At 44.8% G+C, this 24,728-nt stretch overlaps 2 protein-coding genes across 6 annotated transcripts; both read right to left on the bottom strand.

Moving 5' to 3' along the window:
* Positions 1 to 54: 54 nt before the first annotated feature.
* On the bottom strand, positions 55 to 8,760 carry asb3 (ankyrin repeat and SOCS box containing 3). 5 transcript variants are annotated; one of them, XM_042322939.1, is made up of 6 exons: positions 8,653 to 8,760; positions 7,986 to 8,210; positions 7,332 to 7,502; positions 7,014 to 7,259; positions 4,621 to 5,469; positions 55 to 919 (listed from the first exon to the last, which is right to left on the bottom strand). In XM_042322939.1, the coding sequence occupies exons 2-6, from the start codon at positions 8,182 to 8,184 to the stop codon at positions 723 to 725; spliced, it is 1,662 nt and encodes a 553-aa protein (XP_042178873.1). In that variant the 5' UTR covers positions 8,185 to 8,210; positions 8,653 to 8,760; the 3' UTR covers positions 55 to 722. The 5 variants fall into 5 exon arrangements, with proteins under 5 accessions (XP_042178873.1, XP_042178876.1, XP_042178875.1 ...); XM_042322942.1 differs by having other exon boundaries at positions 7,014 to 7,256; XM_042322941.1 differs by having other exon boundaries at positions 7,332 to 7,499.
* Positions 8,761 to 10,494: 1,734 nt separating this feature from the next.
* Positions 10,495 to 20,085, bottom strand: ftsj3 (FtsJ RNA 2'-O-methyltransferase 3). Its single transcript, XM_024422844.1, has 21 exons — positions 19,887 to 20,085; positions 19,394 to 19,499; positions 19,141 to 19,187; positions 18,902 to 18,981; positions 18,581 to 18,680; positions 18,158 to 18,352; positions 17,803 to 17,918; positions 17,598 to 17,702; positions 17,352 to 17,452; positions 17,094 to 17,180; positions 16,149 to 16,328; positions 15,551 to 15,686; positions 15,211 to 15,401; positions 14,890 to 15,007; positions 14,057 to 14,141; positions 13,709 to 13,856; positions 13,333 to 13,424; positions 13,141 to 13,243; positions 12,848 to 13,031; positions 11,490 to 11,584; positions 10,495 to 11,268 (listed from the first exon to the last, which is right to left on the bottom strand). The coding sequence occupies exons 1-21, from the start codon at positions 19,951 to 19,953 to the stop codon at positions 10,959 to 10,961; spliced, it is 2,646 nt and encodes an 881-aa protein (XP_024278612.1). The 5' UTR covers positions 19,954 to 20,085; the 3' UTR covers positions 10,495 to 10,958.
* Positions 20,086 to 24,728: the final 4,643 nt, after the last annotated feature.

The following is a 24,728-nucleotide window of genomic DNA, read 5'->3' as shown; positions in this document are numbered from 1 at the left end:
ATGGAACTGAGCTTTTTTATTATTTATAATTAAAATAAAAAGTTTACCCCAAAACAGCTTGATACTTTGTTTTAATTAACAATAATCAAAACAAACCATACAGGCAATTCTACAAAGGATACAAAAATATTCATTTTCACCAACATCAGTGTTACAATAGAGCTGATCTATTCCAAAATCACACATCAACAGAACAGAAACATAGAACAGGTGTGTGCATCGGGAACTGGGTGTGTGCATCGGGAACTGGGTGTGTGCATCGGGAACTGGGTGTGTGCATCGGGAACTGGGTGTGTGCATCGGGAACTGGGTGTGTGCATCGGGAACTGGGTGTGTGCATCGGGAACTGGGTGTGTGCATCGGGAACTGGGTGTGTGCATCGGGAACTGGGTGTGTGCATCGGGAACTGGGTGTGTGCATCGGGAACTGGGTGTGTGCATCGGGAACTGGGTGTGTGCATAGGGAACTGGGTGTGTGCATCGGGAACTGGGTGTGTGCATCGGGAACTGGGTGTGTGCATCGGGAACTGGGTGTGTGCATCGGGAACTGGGTGTGTGCATCGGGAACTGGGTGTGTGCATCGGGAACTGGGTGTGTGCATAGGGAACTGGGTGTGTGCATAGGGAACTGGGTGTGTGCATAGGGAACTGGGTGTGTGTGGATATTTTTTGAATTGAGGACATCTCTTCAGTGGCAGGTTATATGAAGCCCTGTATGTCATCGTTATAGTCGCTGTGGAAACCCTCCCTGTGGGACTGTTGTTGCGTGCGAGGGTGGTGGGATGTCTCTGAACTGGAGGTATATCTGCAGTGGAGGGGGAAGAGGAAGCTGTCGGACCACAGCTGTCTGCATCAGAACCACGGAACCTAACTCTTCCCTGACTCGCAGCCTGCAGAGGTGAGAGAGAGATGGCACACACTCTATATACACACACACACACACACACACACACACACAATTATTACTCATCTGTTGACATTTTTCCATGTGTGTGCGCATGTCACTCTTAGTTGTATCTGTACTCTATCTGTACTTCCGGCGCCGACAGAGATGGCCGCCTCGCTTCGCGTTCCTAGGAAACTATGCAGTTTTTTGTTTTTTTACGTGTTATTTCTTACACTAGTACCCCAGGTCATCTTAGGTTTCTTTACATACAGCCGAGAAGAACTACTGAATATAAGATCAGCGTCAACTCACCATCAGTACGACCAAGAATATGTTTTTCGCGATGCGGATCCTGTGTTCTGCCTTACAACCAGTGTAACCGAGTGGATCACATGCAGCGACCAAAAAAAAAAAACGACTCAGAAAAAGAGGGAAACGAAGCGGTCTTCTGGTCAGACTCCGGAGACGGGCACATCGTGCACCACTCCCTAGCATTCTTCTTGCCAATGTCCAGTCTCTTGACAACAAGGTTGATGAAATCCGAGCAAGGGTAGCATTCCAGAGGGACATCAGAGACTGTAACGTTCTTTGCTTCACGGAAACATGGCTAACTGGAGAGACGCAATCCGAAGCGGTGCAGCCAGCGGGTTTCTCCACGCATCGCGCCGACAGAAACAAACATCTTTCTGGTAAGAAGACGGGCGGGGGCGTATGTCTTATGGCCAACGTGACATGGTGTGATGAAAGAAACATACAGGAACTCAAATCCTTCTGTTCACCTGATTTAGAATTCCTCACAATCAAATGTAGACCGCATTATCTACCAAGAGAATTCTCTTTGATTATAATCACAGCCGTATATATCCCCCAAGCAGACACATCGATGGCTCTGAACGAACTTTATTTAACTCTCTGCAAACTGGAAACGATTTATCCAGAGGCTGCATTCATTGTAGCTGGGGATTTTAACAAGGCTAATCTGAAAACAAGACTCCCTAAATTTTATCAGCATATCGATTGTGCAACCAGGGGTGGAAAGACCCTGGATCATTGTTACTCTAACTTCCGCGACGCATATAAGGCCCTGCCCCGCCCCCCTTTCGAAAAAGCTGACCACGACTCCATTTTGTTGATCCCTGCCTACAGACAGAAACTAAAACAAGAAGCTCCCACGCTGAGGTCTGTCCAACGCTGGTCCGACCAAGCTGACTCCACACTCCAAGACTGCTTCCATCACGTGGACTGGGAGATGTTTCGTATTGCGTCAGACAACAACATTGACGAATACGCTGATTCGGTGTGCGAGTTCATTAGAACGTGCGTTGAAGATGTCGTTCCCATAGCAACGATTAAAACATTCCCTAATCAGAAACCCTGGATTGATGGCAGCATTCGTGTGAAACTAAAGGCACGAACCACTGCTTTTAATCAGGGCAAGGTGTCTGGTAACATGACTGAATACAAACAGTGCAGCTATTCCCTCCGCAAGGCTATCAAACAAGCTAAGCGCCAGTACAGAGACAAAGTAGAATCTCAATTCAACGGCTCAGACACAAGAGGTATGTGGCAGGGTCTACAGTCAATCACGGACTACAGGAAGAAACCCAGCCCAGTCACGGACCAGGATGTCTTGCTCCCAGGCAGACTAAATAACTTTTTGCCCACTTTGAGGACAATACAGTGCCACTGACACGGCCTGCAACGGAAACATGCGGTCTCTCCTTCACTGCAGCCGAAGTGAGTAAGACATTTAAACGTGTTAACCCTCGCAAGGCTGCAGGCCCAGACGGCATCCCCAGCCGCGCCCTCAGAGCATGCGCAGACCAGCTGGCCGGTGTGTTTACGGACATATTCAATCAATCCCTATACCAGTCTGCTGTTCCCACATGCTTCAAGAGGGCCACCATTGTTCCTGTTCCCAAGAAAGCTAAGGTAACTGAGCTAAACGACTACCGCCCCGTAGCACTCACATCCGTCATCATGAAGTGCTTTGAGAGACTAGTCAAGGACCATATCACCTCCACCCTACCTGACACCCTTGACCCACTCCAATTTGCTTACCGCCCAAATAGGTCCACAGACGATGCAATCTCAACCACACTGCACACTGCCCTAACCCATCTGGACAAGAGGAATACCTATGTGAGAATGCTGTTCATCGACTACAGCTCGGCATTCAACACCATAGTACCCTCCAAGCTCGTCATCAAGCTCGAGACCCTGGGTCTCGACCCCGCCCTGTGCAACTGGGTACTGGACTTCCTGACGGGCCGCCCCCAGGTGGTGAGGGTAGGCAACAACATCTCCTCCCCGCTGATCCTCAACACTGGGGCCCCACAAGGGTGCGTTCTGAGCCCTCTCCTGTACTCCCTGTTCACCCACGACTGCGTGGCCATGCACGCCTCCAACTCAATCATCAAGTTTGCGGACGACACAACAGTGGTAGGCTTGATTACCAACAACGACGAGACGGCCTACAGGGAGGAGGTGAGGGCCCTCGGAGTGTGGTGTCAGGAAAATAACCTCACACTCAACGTCAACAAAACTAAGGAGATGATTGTGGACTTCAGGAAACAGCAGAGGGAACACCCCCCATCCACATCGATGGAACAGTAGTGGAGAGGGTAGCAAGTTTTAAGTTCCTCGGCATACACATCACAGACAAACTGAATTGGTCCACTCACACAGACAGCATCGTGAGGAAGGCGCAGCAGCGCCTCTTCAACCTCAGGAGGCTGAAGAAATTCGGCTTGTCACCAAAAGCACTCACAAACTTCTACAGATGCACAATCGAGAGCATCCTGGCGGGCTGTATCACCGCCTGGTATGGCAACTGCACCGCCCTCAACCGTAAGGCTCTCCAGAGGGTAGTGAGGTCTGCACAACGCATCACCGGGGGCAAACTACCTGCCCTCCAGGACACCTACACCACCCGATGCTACAGGAAGGCCATAAAGATCATCAAGGACATCAACCACCCGAGCCACTGCCTGTTCACCCCGCTGCCATCCAGAAGGCGAGGTCAGTACAGGTGCATCAAAGCTGGGACTGAGAGACTGAAAAACAGCTTCTATCTCAAGGCCATCAGACTGTTAAACAGCCACCACTAACATTGAGTGGCTACTGCCAACACACTGTCAATGACACTGACTCTACTCCAGCCACTTTAATCATGGGAATTGATGGGAAATGATGTAAATATATCACTAGCCACATTAAACAATGCTACCTTATATAATGTTACTTACCCTACATTGTTCATCTCATATGCATACGTTGATACTGTACTCTATATCATCGACTGCATCCTTATGTAATACATGTATCACTAGCCACTTTAACTATGCCACTTGGTTTACATACTTATCTCATATGTATATACTGTACTCGATATCATCTACTGTATCTTGCCTATGCTGCTCTGTACCATCACTCATTCATATATCCTTATGTACATATTCTTTATCCCCTTACACTGTGTATGACAGTAGTTTTTTTTGGAATTGTTAGTTAGATTACTTGCTCGTTATTACTGCATTGTCGGAACTAGAAGCACAAGCATTTCGCTACACTCGCATTAACATCTGCTAACCATGTGTATGTGACAAATAAAATTTGATTTGATTTGTTGTGTGCATATTATCCAGTGGTTGAATGCCCTTATTTTAAGTCAGTCTGGATAAGACGTTCTTCAGCTAAATGCAAAAAAAAAATCATATTTGTACGTGTGTCTTACCGTGATGTGGCCTCCAGGTGCTCTCCTTTCGGGGTAGCAGTATCTCCTTTAGTGGGTGAGAGAGAGTCGACCAATTGACAAACTGGAGGAAGTAATTCAAAACCTCACTGTCTGCCTTCCTCAGGGCGTAAGGTCTCTGCAACAGTAGGGAGGGCTCCAGGCCTGCCTGAAGTAGCGTGGGCAACCAGTAGGAAGCATGGCATACCATGTCGAGCGCCTCACACACCAGCCCACGCAACTCTTCTGGACTGAGTGGCCTGTTGCTCTGCTGCTCTGGCCTAGAGCAGAGCGAGATGGTCCTGCTTAGCTGATCTGGTCTGGGGATGCTCCTTTGTTGTAAGACATACTGCAGCACATCGGATTTGCACATGGCCAGAATGTAGAGCCATTCCCGCCTGGTCAAAGTGGCCCCTGCGGCTACCAGCAAGCGTGCCGAATCGCTAAAGGGCTGGGAGGATGTGCAATTCAAGGCCAGGGTGAAGGCGAGCGGCGATGTGGTGTCTGAGCTGAAGAGGGAGCTACAGTCCTGGGCATCTGGGCTGAAGCCGGCCCTCAGCAGCAGATCTACACAGTGGCTGTGATTGTTCTTCAGAGCAGAGTACAGCGGACTCAACTCACCCTCTCCACGGTCACACACCCGGTGTGTCACAGCAATCAGCCTGGCCAGGATAGTGTTGTGGCCGAACTCGGCAGCCGCGTGGATGGGGAGCTGTGGCCAGTTGTTGGAACAAGACAGATTTGGGTTGGCATTGTGGTCCAGAAGAATCTCCACACAGCCCTCGTGGCCCTCCTGTGATGCAATCAGCAGCGGTGTTGCCAAGTCTGACGCCTGGGTGTTCACATTGGCACCTACAACCCCAACATGTAAACAACATACAATGTTTATACAGTGACTTAAAGGCCCAATGCAGCCATTTTTATATCAATATCAAATCATTTCTGAGTAACAATTAAGTACCTTACTGTATATGGTGCATTCACACTGCATTTCAGCCCAGGGCTAAGGGAGATTTTGGCCCTGGTCTAAGCAAGTGTTCAGACTTGCGCATTGTAAAGTGGGCTAGCGCCAACATTAGCCCAGGGCTAGCTGGCTCTGGGCCGGAGCAGGGTTAGCACTGACTTTTTGTGGCTAGCCCCATAAACATGGTGCCAAAATAGCCCGTGTGAAACGAGGTCATGAACAGCGCATAGAATTCACTGTCCAATCACAATAACTGCACTTCCACTTAATTAGCACATGCTCGTGATGCGTTCTGCACGCTATATTAATAAGTACATTTATAATATTTCATCCAGCCATATGCAGACAAAAACTTGAAATACTTTAATCCGTGCAAAAACATTGGTTGTTATGGCCATTTTCTATTGTCATTTAATTGGATATATCCATGATAATAATATTGTTGCATGATTTCGCCTGGACCAGAAATGTTCATGTCTCTTTCCTTCATAGCATTCTCTGTACAGGGGCAAGATCGCATTTCGAAAGTGAAACATTGTTGCCGAGGTCAGACAGGCAGACTGCAAGGTTTATACAAACCATCACTTTTGGAAATCAAATGCTAGAAGCAGGAGGACTTCAAATGCTAGGCTACAAGCAGGAGAACTTCAAATGCTAGGCTACAAGCAGGAGGAGTTCAAATGCTAGGCTAGAAGCAGGAGGACCACAAATGCTAGGCTACAAGTAGGAGGAGTTCAAATGCTAGGCTATAAGCAGGAGGAAATCAAATGCTAGGCTAGAAGCAGGAGGAAATCAAATGCTAGGCTAGAAGCAGGAGGACTTCATGTGTTAATAAATGTCTTCTTGTTTATAACATTGGTTGCGTGGCAGAGAGAGAATGTTGGTCGCCCGTTAGCCCAGGGTTAACAAATGGTTGTGTGAACACAGGATAAGCTAGCCCATGGCCAGTCTCGCCTGAAGATACGAACAATGCAGTGTGAAAGGGCCTATAGATTTCCATTTAAAAATGGGCAAAAATGGCTTTTTAGCAACAATAAACAACCTCGAGCAATAATTGTTAGGGCTGTCGGAGTGGTCTATGTGGGGAAGGTAAAATTGAAAACTAGCTGTGATCGGCAGTTTTGGAACTTTTTGTTATTGGTCTAATAACCAATTTACTGTATAGTGACGTCACCATGGAAAGCCGCAACTCTCCATGGGTGACCATGCAAACCTGCTGATTAGAAGGTCCTGTGTAGATTGTATTTATAACCAGCAACTACCAGGAAATAACACATTCAATTTTTACACATTTTTACAGTGCTTGTTTCATCAGCTGTGGTACAATATGATATAAAACAGAGAAAAAAATAACAGAATTTTGACTGAACTGGGCCTTTTTTAAATAAATATATGTATTTATTTTAATCAGAAAGCGCACACAGATATGTACCTGCGTCAGCGAGGATCTGGAGACACTGCTTTTGTCCGTACTGTGCAGCCACAAACAGGGGAGTGATCATGTGATCGTCAAACACCTCCAGGCGACACACGCCCACCAGGATACGCACAATGTCACTGTGACCTTTATAGGCAGCCTGATGAAGGCAGGTCCAGCAGGAGGCCGTGTGTGTTCCGTTAACCTCTGCCCCTTTCCGCACCAGCAACTCCACGATATCTGTGTGCCCGCAGTCTACTGCTACACACACACACACTTTTAATAAGACCTATAACACAGTTCAAGTGTTTTGTCTATGTCGGTGTGCCTTACCTGCGTAGAGAGGGCAGGACAGGTCATTGGTTGGCTGGTTGATGTCAGCGTGTGCTCTGAGGAGGAGCTTGACCACGGCCAGGTGTCTGCGTTGCACGGCCAGGTACAACGCCGACTCACCCTCATGTGTCAGAGAGCCCACGTAGGCACGGCAACCACTGGAGGCTCCTTCTGAAGGAAAGGCCAATGGAAAGAGGAGCCAAGGAGGTTAGTGAAGGATCCACAAAGAGGAGCCAAGGAGGTTAGTGAAGGATCCACTTTTAGAATATTGAAATGCCCCTTTTAGGTGCCCTGTTCAGATAGGCTATATTTAAATAAATTGAAAACCCATCTCTTCCCTTTCACTAATTGGAAAAGACTTGACAGGAGGAAGCTCATCATTAGGTTGCAGTGGAGGCTGGCTCATAATAATGGCTGAAATGGAGTCAGTGGGAATGGTATCAACCACATCGTACTATAATGGAATGGTATCATCCACATCGTTGATGTGTATGATACTAATCAATTGACTCGATGCCAGCCGCCACTGTTAGGTTGGGTTTTCACTTGGTCAGTTCCTTCGGATCAGAGCAATGAAGGAGGTGGATTTATTTTATTTTCACAAAGAGACATAGAATTACAGAGATGGTTCCCTTCTCTCAACTCAAACCTTACCGGCAGCCTTAAGTAGCTGGTTTACACATACGATGGTTCCGGCGGCTGCAGCCTCGTGGAGGGCGTTCCAGCCACGGTTATCCCTGCTGTCCACACTGCAGCCTCTCTGGATCAGTAAGCTCACACGCCTGACATTGCTCTCGCGTGCTGCCACGGCAAGGCTGGACACCGTGTCGCTGTAACACTCAGTAAAGTCCATCCTCCTTACCCCTCATCTGAACGACTCTTGACAAAAAAAGACACGGATATAATAGGCCTATGAGTAACGAGAGGCAACGGAGAGAGGGATGAAAGAACACATTGGAGGGATCAGAAGAGGAGGTCCACTTAATAGTCTGGACCTAGATCAGTGTGTGCTCTTTTCAACTCCGTTGCTGTCATTATCGAGACAAATAATGAGTTGGTGTGATGGCACAAACGGATTGGCATGCAAACCAATTTCCATAGTCTAATATATTAACCTGTATGTTAGCTATCGTTACTTCTCTCTAGCTACTAGAAGTAGCCAAAATCCTCTAGTTGTGATCCCGGCTAAGCTAACGGAAGTAATAGGCTTGTAAGACTGCATGTTTAGTCGACAGAAGTGTGGTTGGCTATCAAAATTATTATTATGCTGCTACAATTTCTATTAGGACGTATTAATTCAATAAGAAAGCAGTTTAGCTACCTTTTCTCGTCTTCTCAGCTGTTTGCAACATCGACAAAACACCCGCGTTGAATCACTTCCGTACACACTATCATTGGACTAAAAGTGAAAACTCCGCCCATCCAGAGGGGCCCGAGGATGGTGACGTTGACCAATGCGTTCACCAATCATGAGCAAATGATGGTGAGGATATCGTTTAAAATAGAAGAGCTGACAGTCCATCACATTAACATGAGTAAAAATATTGAATTTCAAATCTTTGTAGGGGTGACCATCGGATGAAGAAACTTTAGTTAGTAAAGGTACTCAAGGTACTAAACGATATCATAACCGCCATCGATAAAAGACAGTACTGTGCAGCCGTCTTCATCGACCTTGCCAAGGCTTTCGACTCTGTCAATCACCATATTCTTATCGGCAGACTCAGTAGCCTCAGTTTTTCGGATGACTGCCTTGCCTGGTTCACCAATTACTTTGCAGACAGAGTTCAGTGTGTCAAATCGGAGGGCATGCTGTCCGGTCCTCTGGCAGTCTCTATGGGGGTGCCACAGGGTTCAATCCTCGGGCCGACTCTTTTCTCTGTATATATCAATGTTGTTGCTCTTGCTGCGGGCGATTCCCTGATCCACCCCTACGCAGACGACACCATTCTATATACTTCCGGCCCGTCCTTGGACACTGTGCTATCTAACCTCCAAACGAGCTTCAATGCCATACAACACTCCTTCCATGGCCTCCAACTGCTCTTAAACGCTAGTAAAACCAAATGCATGCTTTTCAACCGTTCGCTGCCTGCACCCGCACGCCTGACCAGCATCACCACCCTGGATGGTTCCGACCTTGAATATGTGGACATCTATAAGTACCTAGGTGTCTGGCTAGACTGTAAACTCTCCTTCCAGACTCATATCAAACATCTCCAATCGAAAATCAAGTCAAGAGTCGGCTTTCTATTCCGCAACAAAGCCTCCTTCACTCACTCCGCCAAACTTACTCTAGTAAAACTGACTATCCTACCGATCCTCGACTTCAGTGATGTCATTTACAAAATTGCTTCCAACACTCTACTCAGCAAACTGGATGCAGTTTATCACAGTGCCATCCGTTTTGTCACTAAAGCACCTTATACCACCCACCACTGCGACTTGTATGCTCTAGTCGGCTGGCCCTCGCTACATATTCGTTGCCAGACCCACTGGCTCCAGGTCATCTACAAGTCCATGCTAGGTAAAGCTCCGCCTTATCTCAGTTCACTGGTCATGATGGCAACACCCATCCGTAGCACGCGCTCCAGCAGGTGTATCTCACTGATCATCCCTAAAGCCAACACCTCATTTGGCCGCCTTTCGTTCCAGTTCTCTGCTGCCTGTGACTGGAACGAATTGCAAAAATCGCTGAAGTTGGAGACTTTTATCTCCCTCACCAACTTCAAACATCTGCTATCTGAGCAGCTAACCGATCGCTGCACATAGTCTATCGTAAATAGCCCACCCATTTTTACCTACCTCATCCCCATACTGTTTTTATTTATTTACTTTTCTGCTCTTTTGCACACCAATATCTCTACCTGTACATGACATCTGACCATATATCACTCCAGTGTTAATCTGCAAAATTGTAATTATTCGCCTACCTCCTCATGCCTTTTGCACACAATGTATATACTCTCCTTTTTTTTCCTACTGTGTTATTGACTTGTTAATTGTTTACTCCATGTGTAACTCTGTTTTGTCTGTTCACACTGCTATGCTTTATCTTGGCCAGGTCACAGTTGCAAATGAGAACTTGTTCTCAACTAGCCTACCTGGTTAAATAAAGGTGAAAAAAATATTTTAAAAAAGAGAATCAGGGAGGTACAGATGATAACTTGTTTCATCAAGACATTTATTGTGAAATCAGTATTTACAAGATTTAAAAGAACACCTGTGGAAAGCACATGTATTTTAATAAACATTACTATTCATGTGAAATCTTGATCGAAACCATTTATTACAGTGGTTCAGGGTGTGCACTGAAACAGCTTCAGTCAACACTGGATGTAAGGCAAGTACGTCATCCTCTCATAGAAATATGTACACACAGCACTTTTTATTTACCCAAAAGATTGGAGGATACCTGTATTGTTTTATCATGCTTTTCAGTACGGCGGTCACTGTTTCGGTAGAGGGTCTCAAAGTACACCAGGGAAGTTCTGTTGCCCACAATTCCACTGTAGCACTGTATGGCAGCCATCTTAGCTTGCCTATGACAACTCTGATACAAAATGGAGGGGAAAATTAATTTAACCTCCGAAAACAAAAGGAGGGGACAGAGCTGTGTTCTTTTACTCATTTCCTGCCAGGACGTCCTTTTCCACCCTTCATCCCTCCTCTTCCACCCTTAAATCCTCCTCCTCCACCACCTCTGCCTTTTCCTTTGCCCCCCCCTCCTTTCCCCTTCCCTCCTTTCTTGCCCCCTCTCTCGCGCTGCTCTTTCCTCTGCATGCCTCTCATGTCCTTCTTCATGCGGCCGTCCACCACTTTGAACTGGCCCTTGACACCTCCCGGACGACGAACCCTCTTGGTACCAGAGCCCTTCTTGGCCACGACGTACGTGACCTCCCTCTTCTCCTTACCAAGGCCCGCCTTCTTATAGATACTAAAAAACCGGAAGAGAGAAGGGACTTTAGTAAGTAAAGTAAAATGTTGGTGGTACATGTCACTGCCAGAGGTAGACTAAAGTGGTAGTTTATTTAGCTAGCCACAGGTGTAGTAAAGTCCTACTGTAATGGGACATGTCACTGCCAGAGATGTAGCCGTGTAAATGGTTGTGGTACATGTCGTCGCAGAGGTTTTGATGGTGTAAAGTTGCATTTGTACCTCTTTAGCTGGGCCATCTTCTCCCTTTCACCAATGTCCACTGTGTTGACCACGGCCTCCGCCTTCTTCTTGGCTGACTCCATCTTCTTCAGCATCTGTCACACCAAAGATAAACAAAGGTCACATACTGTATGCTGCATCCTCCATCTTTACACCCAGTCTCCCACCTTTTTACCCAACATCCTCCTCTACCCTCATTCCCCCGTCTCCCACCTTTTTACCCAACATCCTCCTCTACCCGCATTCCCCCGTCTCCCACCTTTTTACCCAACATCCTCCTCTACCCTCTTCCCACCTTTTTACCCAACATCCTCCTCTACCCTCATTCCCCGTCTCCCACCTTTTTACCCAACATCCTCCTCTACCCTCACCCTCAACATCCTCCCCCTCATTCCCCCGTCTCCCACCTTTTTACCCAACATCCTCTTCTACCCTCATTCCCCAGTCTCCCACCTTTTTACCCAACATCCTCTTCTACCCTCATTCCCCAGTCTCCCACCTTTTTACCCAACATCCTCTTCTACCCTCATTCCCCAGTCTCCCACCTTTTTACCCAACATCCTCTTCTACCCTCATTCCCCAGTCTCCCACCTTTTTACCCAACATCCTCCTCTACCCCATTCCCCATTTTTACCCAACATCTCCCACCTTTTTACCCAACATCCTCCTCTACCCCCATTCCCCAGTCTCCCACCTTTTTACCCAACATCCTCCTCTACCCCCATTCCCCGTCTCCCACCTTTTTACCCAACATCCTCCTCTACCCCCATTCCCCCGTCTCCCACCTTTTTACCCAACATCCTCCTCTACCCCCATTCCCCCGTCTCCCACCTTTTTTACCCAACATCCTCCTCTACCCCATTCCCAGTCTCCCACCTTTTACCCAACATCCTCCCCCTTCCCCACCCCATTCCCTCCGTCTCCCACCTTTTTACCCAACATCCTCCTCTACCCTCATTCCCCCCCAGTCTCCCACCTTTTTACCCAACATCCTCCTCTACCCTCATTCCCCAGTCTCCCACCTTTTTACCCAACATTCCTCCTCTCCCACCTTTTTACCCTCATCCTCCCTACCCTCATTCCCCAGTCTCCCACCTTTTACCCAACATCCTCCTCTACCCTCATTCCCCAGTCTCCCACCTTTTTACCCAACACCCTCCTCTACCCTCATTCCCCAGTCTCCCACCTTTTTACCCAACATCCTCCTCTACCCCCAACATTCCCCCCTCTCCCACCTTTTTACCCAACATCCTCCTCTACCCTCATTCCCCCATCTCCCTTCCATTTCCCTTCATAATATTATCTTTCCCCCTCTACTTCTACCCTCTCATTCCACCATCTCCCTCTCGCTCGCTTACCCTCCTCTTCTTCCTGGCCTTGGCCTCAGCCACTCTTTTAATGGGCCTGGCGTTGATCTCCTTCCATTTTGCCTTGTACTCCTCCACCATCTCCTTGGTGACGGGGATAGGCTTATTCCGGTGTTTCTTCTCGTCATCCACGAACCACTCGGGCACCTCGCACTGGTCCTCCGAGCTGGCAAACCTGAACACATACATCGTCACACAGAAATAATACATTGCATGGCTAAATAAGTAGTATCATTAGTGAACACACACAAACAGAGAGAGAGAGAGTAATCAGCTAATCTTGCCTGTGGAAGGAGCCGTCAACCAGGTCCCTTGATCTCTTCTTGGAGGTCGCGATCTGACATCCCAGGGCCAAACCCTCTGCATTCATGATGCGAGCACGCTTGCCTGGGGGAAACACACACCGCTTAAAATCTTGCCATTGGTCTAAACAGTCACTCTAAGACCCGCACCCTAGACATGTTCTCTTTACTCACTGGTGCTCTCCACTGGCACCACCTGGAAGTCGTCGCCGTCTGCGTCTCCTTGGATACTGCCAGAACCTTTAGCCTTCATCTGAGCGATACTCCTGTAGACCACACACACACGTTTACACTTTTAGATGATCGGGGAAAGTGCGTCTTGTGGTCATAAGCCAAGTCATAATGTCTACAAGCATTGCCCCTGTTGGAATCGGTCAAATAGAAGACTGTGCAATCTAATATTAATCTCAAATCAAAGAATTCCTCCAATCATTTTTCAATCTGTTCGCTATCAGAATCCTACAAAATAAGGTATTTTGTTAACAATATGACAAAATGGGACAAAAGTTCTAGTCTATTCTTTAATAAGTCATGTGACACGAGTCCTGACTTCTCATCGTCCTCGTCACTGCTGTTGTCATCATCAGAGTAGCTGTCGCTGTCCCCCTCTGCCCCAGCTTCCTGTGAAGGCCCCGCCTCTTCCCCCTCGGGCTGGGCCGTATCAGGCTCCTCTGGGGTTTTCCTCTTCTTCCCCTTGGCTGGAGACACAACAAAAAGTGTTACAAAAAGTTCATCCAACACTCTTCTCTCACTACGGACGAATCTCAGTCTAAAGTGGACTCTTCCCTTTTACCTCCGCTGGGCTGAAAGCAATATGGTGGACACCTACTGGGAATCTCCACCTATCAAACAGGAGGGGAGGAAGACACTTTATTGCGATGCTGTACTCATCCTGTACCTGTAGGGTCCTTGTTCTGTAGCATCTGTGTCTGCCGCAGCTCGCTCGCTGCATCTCCGTCCAGATCCAGTTCAGCGAAGATGTCCTGTGGGGATCAGAAAGTCACATCATAAGGTCAGAGGTCACAGAGATGAGAGAACCAAGGGTACTATAAAAGTACTCCATGTGCATGAGGACGTCTGTTAGTGGGTAGACGCGTACAGCGTGTTGGTGAGCATGTATGTGTGGGTGGGTTTATGTGTGGGTGGGTACAGCGTGTTGTGTGTGGGTGGGTGACTGTGTGAGTACAGCGTGTTGTGTGTGTGGGTGGGTGACTGTGTGAGTACACCGTGTTATGTGTGGGTGTGGGTGACTGTGTGTGAGTACAGCATGTTGTGTGTGAGTACAGCATGTTGTGTGTGAGTGGGTGACTGTGTGAGTACAGCGTGTTGTGTGTGGGTGGGTGACTGTGTACACCGTGTTCTGTGTGGGTGACTGTGTGAGTACAGCGTGTTGTGTGTGGGTGGGTGACTGTGTACACCGTGTTCTGTGTGGGTGACTGTGTGTGAGTACAGCATGTTGTGTGTGAGTGGGTGACTGTGTGAGTACAGCATGTTGTGTGTGAGTGGGTGACTGTGTGTGAGTACAGCATGTTGTGTGTGAGTGGGTGATTGTGTGAGTACAGCGTGTTGTGTGTGGGTGGGTGACTGTGTACACCGTGTTCTGTGTGGGTGACTGTGTGTGAGTACAGCATGTTGTGTGTGAGTGGGTGACCGTGTGTGAGTAGTGTGTTGTGTGTGAGTGGGTGACTGTGTGAGTACACCGTGTTGTGTGTGACTGTGTGTACTACAGACCTTGCTGAACCACATGCTGGTCTCACGGTCCCTCTTCTCCTCCTTTCCCTCCAGCTCCACTATCAGTCCACTCCCCTCTTCTTCCTCCTCCTCCTCCTTCTCCACATTGAAGGACACTCTGCAACACACACCAAGCATTGAAAAAAAAACAATTGTAACATTGCAACAGCAGTTTTGCCAACATTTTTATGAAGTTATTATAGTTAAAAGTGGATTGAGTATAAGTCATTTAATGTGTGAAGTTAAAGGGAATGCCCTGAGTGTCAAAAGCAGTGATACAGATAGATGCAGAGAGAGAGAGAAACTGAGTGAAAGACGTACTTTTTCTTGGCGGCCTTGTCCTTGGCCATCTCCTTCTGTTTCTCTATGATCTCATCCAAGTCGTCATCGTCCAGGTCAGAGACCAGGGAGACCTCGTCACTGTCACCGTCGTCAGAGAAGTATAGGTCCTCCTCCCCTTCCACCATGGCATCAGCTAACTTCATGTCCCCCTTGGTGATCTCACACAGAGCCTAGGAGAGGGACGAATGAGGGGAAAAGGTGAAGCTTTTCACAATCATGAGAAATAAAACAAGAACGACCTTTCTAAAAATCTATTCAAAACCATGTCCATGGTCAATTGGTGTGTGTGTATGTGCATGCATATCGGTCTCTGTGTTACCGCGGCCTTGTTAATGGTAACGAGGGAGAACATGGAGGAGTCGTTGCCATCTGCGATGGAGACTCCCGGCAGGTCCATCTTCAGTGCCACCCTCTCCCTCTGCTTCCTCCTCTCCTTCAGAAGCTTCTTCTTCTTCCTGGTTGGCACAACACACCAGCACACACGTCAACACAACACCTCACATTGGACAATACAGCACTGGTCACAGAATACACCAGCAAACATGTCAACACACCTTACAAACAGGAAATATAGCACATCTGTGATATCATAACTCCCCCCCCTTAAAAATCAGGAAGCAGTTGCCATTAGGCTGCAGATCAGGTCTCTACCTCTCAAGACCAAGACCAAGACCAAGACTGTGCCAGCATCAGTAAGGCTTTTTAATGAACATTGATTATTGGGACTTGTGTATTGTATCTGTAATGTGTGAATAGTGAAGTTATTCTATATTGATCCATCAAATCCCATTGTTGGTATATGCATTAGAGAGCATAAAGTTGAGCAGTTGAGTATAGACTTAGTCTCAGCTCTGCCACCTCCTCAGTATAAAGACTTACTGTCTCAGCTCTGCCACCTCCTCAGTATAAAGACTTACCGTCTCAGCTCTGCCACCTCCTCGGCTTTCAGCTCGGCAAGTTTCTGCTCCATCTCTTCCTCCTCCAACTCGGCCTCTTCTTCCTTCTTTTCAGACACCGTCATTTTCTTTTTCTCCTTCTCCTCTTTCTTCTCTTCTTTCTTCTCCTCTGCGTCGCTTGCCTCCTCACCTGAACTCAGTCTGCAGACAAGCACAACAATAAAGGCCAATGTTATTGATGCCTACTGCTCTATATAATGGGATGTGCAACTTCAAATAATATTAATTTAGAACCTGACATACCTCATACCTTTGTAAAAGAGATTCTTGTCTACCAAAATCAGGCCCAATCCCTAGATAGGCAAATCATGATACTCTCATGTGTTCAGACTGGATGGGTGTAAAACAATATGGAGGGAACAAACAGAAGACCAGGTGGAGTCGGTACCTACCTGGATCTGTTCTACTAGGGGCCTTAGGTAGTCACAGGGGTTCAATCTGGACTGGGAGTCACGGGGGTTCAATCTGGACTGGGAGTCACGGGGTTCAATCTGGACTGGGAGTCACGGGGTTCAATCTGGACTGGGAGTCACGGGGTTCAATCTGGACTGGGAGTCACGGGGTTCAATCTGGACTGGGAGTCACGGGGTTCAATCTGGACTGGGAGTCACAGGGGTTCAATCTGGACTGGGAGTCACGGGGTTCAATCTGGACTGGGAGTCACGGGGTTCAATCTGGACTGGGAGTCACAGGGGTTCAATCTGGACTGGGAGTCACGGGGTTCAATCTGGACTGGGAGTCACGGGGTTCAAACTGGACTGGGACTCACGGGGGTTCAAACTGGACTGGGAGTCACGGGGGTTCAAACTGGACTGGGAGTCACGGGGTTCAATCTGGACTGGGAGTCTCTCTCAATAGAACTTGCTGTAGATATAAAGATTAAGGAATGTTTAAAAGGATTCTTACTTGATGTCCTCATCCAGCTGCTTGGCCTCATCCTTTAGCTTCTTAGCCAGGTATCTCCTCAGCTTGGACCTCCAGTTCAGCAGCAGACTGAGGACACACACATACATACACAGGGTCAGAGGGCAAAGGTCATTGGAGAGTCCCATAGGAGGGCTGACGGCGAGACTTGAGTTGCAGCACGTATTTGGGTCTATAAAAAAACACTTTATGAAGTCAGTGTATTGTTATCATTACAGTATAACAATCTCATTGGCTTACCGGAGCTCCTTGCGGCCCAGAACCTTGATGTCACGGCAACACTCTATGACCTCGTCAGAGGTGGCCTCGTGAGACTCCAACTCAGGGTTGTCAAAATTGATCTGGAGGGACACCCCAATAAAAACAATATTAATATCTGCTCAGAGACAGAAATGCTATCGTAGCTAAATGTGGTTTAGCTAGCCAGCAAGTTAACTTGCTATCAATGCTGACTGCCATTGTAAAGTTCTGTATGATGCGTCTCACCTCGTTGGCTTTGCTCAGGAAGTCCACAGGGTTGTCAGCCTTGAGGAAGGCGGTCGCTGAGAAGGTGTGATACAGGGTCAGATCACCATCTGTGTATCCCTCTGCCTGAAACACATCATGAATGAATGAAGCCACTAAAATATACAGTCTGCTCATTCAGAAGACTTCACTGTAAAGAATTACACACAGGTGCACACACACACACCTTTGGTTTCTTCAGAGGGACCAGGTCTTTGATAGCCTTGGCTTGGACCTCCACCTCTTTGAAAGCATGTTTGGGGTCGAAGAACTTGTTGTCAATTTTGTCTGGGGCCAGGTAGCCTGAAATGGAATGAAGTCCCATCCTCAGTTACTCAACAAGACCAACATTTACCACAATAAACCCAAAGTATATATTTCTCAATTTACTCTAGATACCTGGTGCTAAAGAGCAGGGTTGGAGTCAATTCCATGTCAATTCAGGAAGTGAATAGGAATTCCAATCAGAACGGAAAAACCTCAATGAAAATCAATGGCACTTTTCCAACACTGCTATAGAGAGTCGGGGTGAACCAACCCACCTTGGCAGATGACGAAGATCTCAGCCGACTCGTTTCTGGAGGCCTGGGGTTTGGTAGCCTGCACCTTCTTGAAGAACTGCTGGAAGATCCACAGCAGTGGCTGGTAGTCTTTGGAGCGGAACACCTTGGTGACAAACGTGCCTCCTTTGGCCAGAAAGTCACACGCCAGCTTCAGAGCCATCAGGGTCAGATGAGCTGGTAGGGTGAGAGGAGGGTTCGAGTAAAGACAAAGATTGTGATCTGCCCCTTGACACCGATTTATTACCTTTGAATTTCATTCATTTACTGTTAATCTATTACGCATTTCTACTGTACAAATGTTATGAGAGTGAACATGCCACATAGCTGATGGACGGACAAACGTGGTGTTAAGCTTATTCCCTCTCAGTTTACATATAAAGGTGTTATCAGTGCATTACTTACCCTGAGAGAAGGCATCATGCACCCAGTTGGCTCCAACATTTGGAGCTCCGTCGTTTAGGACCACGTCCACCTTCCATGTCTGGAGCTCCTTCCTCAGAGCCTGGCCAAAACAACAGTTACATCAAACACGGTCCTCTTTGGACTAAAAGTTGTCACAATTTGGTGATGTATGATGAAGTTACCAACGCATATAACAGTGCATCGGAGAATACTGTCCTAGAAAATTCAATGGGAGTTCTGTCAACACTGTACTGTGATGAACTACATTAAAACACCTGTTATGGATAAATAACAGACTCACTAATTTGACCTCTGACCTACCTGCCGGCATTTCTCTGTGGTGATGTCCTCTGTCAGGGCGACCACGTTGGGGATAGATTTGATTGGGACCAAGTCGACACCTTTGGAGATAGGAACGCAATGACATCATCAACTAACTATAACAGCACTGCAACAGGGATTATTTTTTTTTAAAGATGTCGGCTAAGTATTACGGAACACATTAGTCGGTATATGTTAGAGGTATATGTTAGAGGTGCCTGAGACGAGGTTTGACTCACCAATAATAAGACTGGAGACAGGCATAAACTTGGACGCCACCTGTAACCTATGGGTATGGGTATGACAGAGAGAAAGAATATTGACAAAAATAATAAATAAAACAAGATACAACAATTATTTCATAGGCCTACTACAGGACATGTTGATGTTTAACAAATCAAATAGCATGCTAAAGTAAGACTTGACAGTCAGTAGCGTATGAGAGTATACTGAGATCATGTGACACGCGATGCAGATAGCTACTGTACCCACCAACCACCCGGAGCAGCGCACAAGTCCACCAGAGCCCTGGCTTTCTGTAAGAACTGGAATTTTCGGTTCAGCTGAATAAGCTTGAAGGAAGAACGTGAACGATATCCTGAGGGAGAGGAGAGCGAGAGTATTACACATATATAACCAGACAATGTCATTTCTACATTACTAGCCAGCTGTTTTCAATGCTACACGATCCAGCTGGCTTCAACTATCAGTATCACAATCCTGAGAAGCCAATTAGCTACATTATCTCTCTAGATAGTTATGATCTTGAATATTGATGGCTATATGATCAAGGGTACCCAATCCCTGATGAGCAACAATAGCTAGATAGCTAACGTTACATATACATTATCTGTTTAAACTCAAAAGCACATAGTACAACTAGCTTACTGTTTAGCTACTGTATTAATTAACTTGGACTTGATTTAGTTAGCCCATTTAAATTAGGCTAATAGCACGATGAGTTCTCTGCGTTTATAGATCTTACCCGTTTCCTTTGCTAAGTGGTAGAATTTATCTTTTCTGGTCTTTCCAACTTTGAGTTTCTTCCCCATGTTTGCTGGTGTTGTTGATCGCTTATTATTTAAATTGTGATTCCTTTGGAATATTACGATTTACAAATTACCGAAGCAGATTACCAACCACCTCCATGAAAACATAACACGTGTGGCTTCTATGCGCATGAAATTTACGTCACATATAAGTTTGAAGCCTGGAAACTTTATTGAACCAAGGACTACAACAGACCGTGGAACAGACAGATACATTCATTGCAACTATAAAATAATGTGAGAGACGTACTGCTTGGATTCTTTACCTACGATAGAAATAAGTAGAAACAATTTTATGAAATTCATTTCATTATTCTTTTGGCCAAATTTCATATTCACAAATGTACATTTACAAAAAAAACACCACTTGTTCTTACCTTACAAAAATAACTATATTTTAAGACAACTAAATATTCTACCAACAAAAAAGCTGTTCGACTTTTGAGTGTGTGTATGCCCCTTGAGGTGTAATGTGATATTGTACCCCCTAGCCCAAATGTCCTTTGTATATTCTTTATATATACTTGTGTTCCCCCATGTACTTCTTGTATTGATATGTTGTTAATAAAAAATATATATAATAATACAAAAAAAAATATATAAATTATATACATTACCAGTCAAAAGTTTGGACACACCTCCTCATTCAAAGGTTTTTCTTTATTTTTACAATTTTCTACATTTTAGAATAATAGTGAAGACATCAAAACGATGAAATAACACTTATGGAATCATATAGTAACCAAAAAAGTGTTAAACAAATCTAAATATATTTTATATTTGAGATTCTTCAATGTAGCCACCCTTTGCACACAAAGCTGTCATCAAAGCAAAGGTTGGCTACTTTGTGTTTGCCTTAATGTATACGGATAGCCGGGGGCACACTCCAACACAGACATTAATTACAAACAAAGCATGTGTTGAGTGAGTCTGACAGATCAGAGGCAGTAGGAATGACCAGGGATGTTCTCTTGATAAGTGTGTTAATTAGAAAAAAAGTATGTCCTGCTAAACATTCAAAATGTAAGGAGTACTTTGGGTGTCAGGGAAAATGTATGGTGTAAAAAGTACGTAATTTTATTTTGGAATGTAGTGAAGTAAAAGTAAAAGTTTTTGATACTTAAGTATATTTTATCAATTACATTTACTTTTGAGACCTAAGTATATTTAAAACCAAATCCTTTTAGACTTTTACTCAAGTAGTATTTCACTGCTTCACTTTTACTTGAGTCATTTTCTATTAAGGGATCTTTACTTTTACTCGAGTATGACAATTGGGTGCATTTTCCACCACTGGGCATAACCTAGAATCGAGCCAATGTCTTAAGTAGTTGAACATGTTATTACGCCAACCTTGTGAACGTGACAAACTGACAGGTTTTCATTTTCGTCAAAAACAACTTTATATCGAAGGAGTACGGTTGAGTTGACCGCCAGCACATGCGCAATTCGGCGGGAGACTTCCGTGACCCGATGATGTGTTCCAATGATTTATATACACACTAGATACGTTTTGAGAGCGGTGTTTTTAGTCTGCGTGCCTCCATTTTGTCACTCCCTCACCGGTGTAAAATATTTTGGAAGCAAAAAAAATGCATTTATTAATGTCTACATTTGTGTTTGCCACGTGTATTATATTACAGACATATTAATGTATACTCTAAAATTATATTATGTGAGCTAAGAGTACAAATAAAAATATATAACTATATTTAAACATTAGAGATTACTAATGTTACTGTCCCCACTACAACAAACGAATACTTAAATGCATGTGATTTTGTCCTTGAAATATTTCATTGGAATAGTGTAGAATTCCTTTCATTCCATTGGAGGACTGCTCCTACTGAGGAGTGGCAATAACGTTGACCGGTGGTTTCAAAGCCTCTCAATGGCCAATACATAGCAGCTATCCAGGTTTTATATACAGTAAGTACCTCATTGGTTTTCATGCATGAGTTTAGCCACCCAACATTGGAGAAGCAGTTCTAGCCTATCTTCATACTGTACTGTCTTTGATGTAGGCATTTTTATGTAAAGTGTGTCAACATTCTTATCAGTTGCTAAAAAAAAATCACAGTTCATTATTTTTTATTGTGATTCAATTAGTTCTGTCAGTTTTCTTTTTGTGTTAGAATTTTAGATGCTATTCAAAGCTATGTATGTGCTTGACAAAATTGAATTATATAACAAAAATGGGTTATTATTATTATTTGCCAGCAGCATACCACCCTGCATACTACTGCTGGCTTCCTTCTGAAGCTAAGCAGGGTTGGTCCTGGTCAGTTCCTGGATGGGAGACCAGATGCTGCTGGAAGTGGTGTTGGAGGGCCAGTAGGAGGCACTCTTTCCTCTGGTCTAAAAATGTTTAATGGTAATATTATACTTTCAAGGTAGGAAAACTAATTTCATAGAGAGATTGTGCTGGAGAACAGGGTACAATGTAGAGAGCAAAGGTCAGACACATACACAGACAATAAACATACACGCACACAGACAATACACACAAGCTATTGTGCCACACACAGTCACAATAGCACCTACATAATAGAGAAACGGACAGACAAATAGTTTGTCACGACTGAAAATAGACTTTGACATGGGAAAAAAACCTATCTAAATGTATAAAAGGCACAGTTCAATAACATGATTGTGACTCCATTAGAAAACTAGAGACAATACAGTCCAATAGAAAACATGTAAAGGGGAGATAAAAAGGTCCATTCATTTGTATTCTGCCACACAGAGAATAATCTCTTGAGTTCACCTGGCATGTGATGAAATCTATATCATCCTGGGGGAGCTATGTATTAATTAATGTTATCATTAATTAATAAGTCAAGTCTGAAGCTACAGTATGTGGAGGAAAATTACATGTTTTTGTTTTACTAAGTTATCAAACACATCAATATTTTAGTACTTCAACTTTAACTACTTGACATAATTTAATAGAGGTCCTATTTGCCAATAGTTTAAGTATGTGCTTTAGTTAAGTATAACTAAACTACTATTCAAATGAATACAAAGACTTGAGGCAATACTTACTCAAATACCAACACCTTTTTCTTCCTCTCCATTTTAGCGTTCCATGATTTAACGTTATATCCGCACCGTTTGAAAGTCAAATGAGAAAAATAATTGAATCCAAGTCCTGAAAATGGTCGGTTGTCTGAGAGAAAATCCAATTTATTCGGATTATAGTCACTCTGATTGCATGGCAAAAAAGTGTTTCTTAAGGCCCTACAGGTAGGTAGTGTTTCATGTATCGACTTTGACAAATGATGACAGTCACCGGGTTACCGCCATCCACAGGCCACTGATGCTAGAAGGCGATAACTTCGGCAGCAGCACTGACAGCGTTGATTCAGGTCATTGCTATCTGGGATCATTGGGACGTCCATACCCCTAAACCCTAACCTTAACCCCTATCCTTACCCATCCCCCAACCAAACCATAACCATTCCTTAACCATAACCCGTACATTTACCATTGTAAACTTCAATGGGGTAGGGACGTCCCAAGGATTCTGAGTGCACGGACCGTTCATTCATGTATCAATTTGTAAAATGAAGAATGCCTTGATATTATGTAGTATTGATGACTGACTAGGCCTGCAGCACATCATCACTGGCATGGAAATGATTCACATAATTACAATTTGTGGCTTGATGATTAAAAGGTAAATCATTTTCGTGAGCCTTAAATATGTTTTTCTGTTATGCATTATCATGTCTGTTTTGAATAGGCTATAATGTAATTCCAATTGACATGTTTTTCTTGAGTAAAACATTAATTCTTCAACAGAGGGCAGCATAGCCTACCTGCCTGTATTTGTTTTCTTTAGACTATGTCGTCAGTGATATTTAATCGGGCAAAACTTGATATAGGCTACAAAATGAAAGATGTTACCCATGGACATAAAGACAATTAGTTTAACGATGGCCACACGTTATCTCATTTTCAAACATAGCCTATGGAAGTATTATCCTCGGCATACTGCAGTCATGTTCAACATTAAGGTGAACATATTTATATGGATACATTCCAGCCGTTTGTAGTCTTGGCTTTTATTGATCAGTTTAATATGATTGTTGTTGCACCATGCATACAAAGTCTATCGTACTGTAGTAGACATTTGTTTCCACGATTTCAGCTTTGCTAATTTAAGTTGATGAAAAAGAGGTGCAGCGCAAATTTGCTTTCCGTTTCCTTTTTATTGCCGGTTCATTGAAGCACAATTTCATTGAAACAGCTCTGCTTCCTCGGGCTTTAATCTTACAAAACCGGTCCTCTTTATGAATAGTCTCACCCAATGTGGTATTTTAACATTCTCTCTGAGCAAACTAGTTATTGGACAAGATTAATCATGACATAGCTAATTAACTATTCATAATCCAATTCATGTAGTCAGTGGTATTAGGCAAAACGTGATATTGTAGGCTACTAAATGACAGATTCAATGTTACCCAAGTTATCTTACTTTCAAATATAGCCCATAGAAGTGTATTTTACTGTAATAGCCCACTGCAGTCATGTTTAAAATTAAGGTAAACATACTTGTATTGATACATTTCAGCCTTTTGTAGTTTTCTATGTTTTGTAACATGCTTCTATAAGCATTGTTAAAAGTCAAGGTGCAGATTGTTCTTCTATTTAACGAAAACAAACATATTCTGGCAGATTGTGTCAGATACAGTAACATTATTATCCACATTAGTCCATTGTCCCTACCAGTTTTAGCCAACTATTTGCAGCTGTTTGGTAATGACGTTGACATA

Source organism: Oncorhynchus tshawytscha, linkage group LG06, assembly GCF_018296145.1.
Source record: "Oncorhynchus tshawytscha isolate Ot180627B linkage group LG06, Otsh_v2.0, whole genome shotgun sequence".
Classification (NCBI taxonomy): Eukaryota; Metazoa; Chordata; class Actinopteri; order Salmoniformes; family Salmonidae; genus Oncorhynchus; species Oncorhynchus tshawytscha.
Note: the sequence above shows the minus strand (reverse complement) of the source record. Positions and strands in the feature narration are given on the sequence as shown.

What these genes read in the sequence shown, in the direction of transcription:
- asb3 (XM_042322939.1), bottom strand. Translation starts at nt 8,184, where the DNA reads ATGGACTTTACTGAGTGTTACAGCGACACGGTGTCCAGCCTTGCCGTG. An exon ending in GTCCTGCCCTCTCTACGCAG is followed by an intron (nt 7,260 to 7,331) that starts GTAAGGCACACC and finishes GTGTGTGTGTAG; the next exon opens with CAGTAGACTGCGGGCACACA. An exon ending in CCAGATCCTCGCTGACGCAG is followed by an intron (nt 5,470 to 7,013) that starts GTACATATCTGT and finishes TTGGGGTTGTAG; the next exon opens with GTGCCAATGTGAACACCCAG.
- ftsj3 (XM_024422844.1), bottom strand. Translation starts at nt 19,953, where the DNA reads ATGGGGAAGAAACTCAAAGTTGGAAAGACCAGAAAAGATAAATTCTAC. An exon ending in TCCCTCTGAAGAAACCAAAG is followed by an intron (nt 17,703 to 17,802) that starts GTGTGTGTGTGT and finishes GATGTGTTTCAG; the next exon opens with GCAGAGGGATACACAGATGG. An exon ending in GACAAGGCCGCCAAGAAAAA is followed by an intron (nt 15,008 to 15,210) that starts GTACGTCTTTCA and finishes TGTGTGTTGCAG; the next exon opens with AGTGTCCTTCAATGTGGAGA.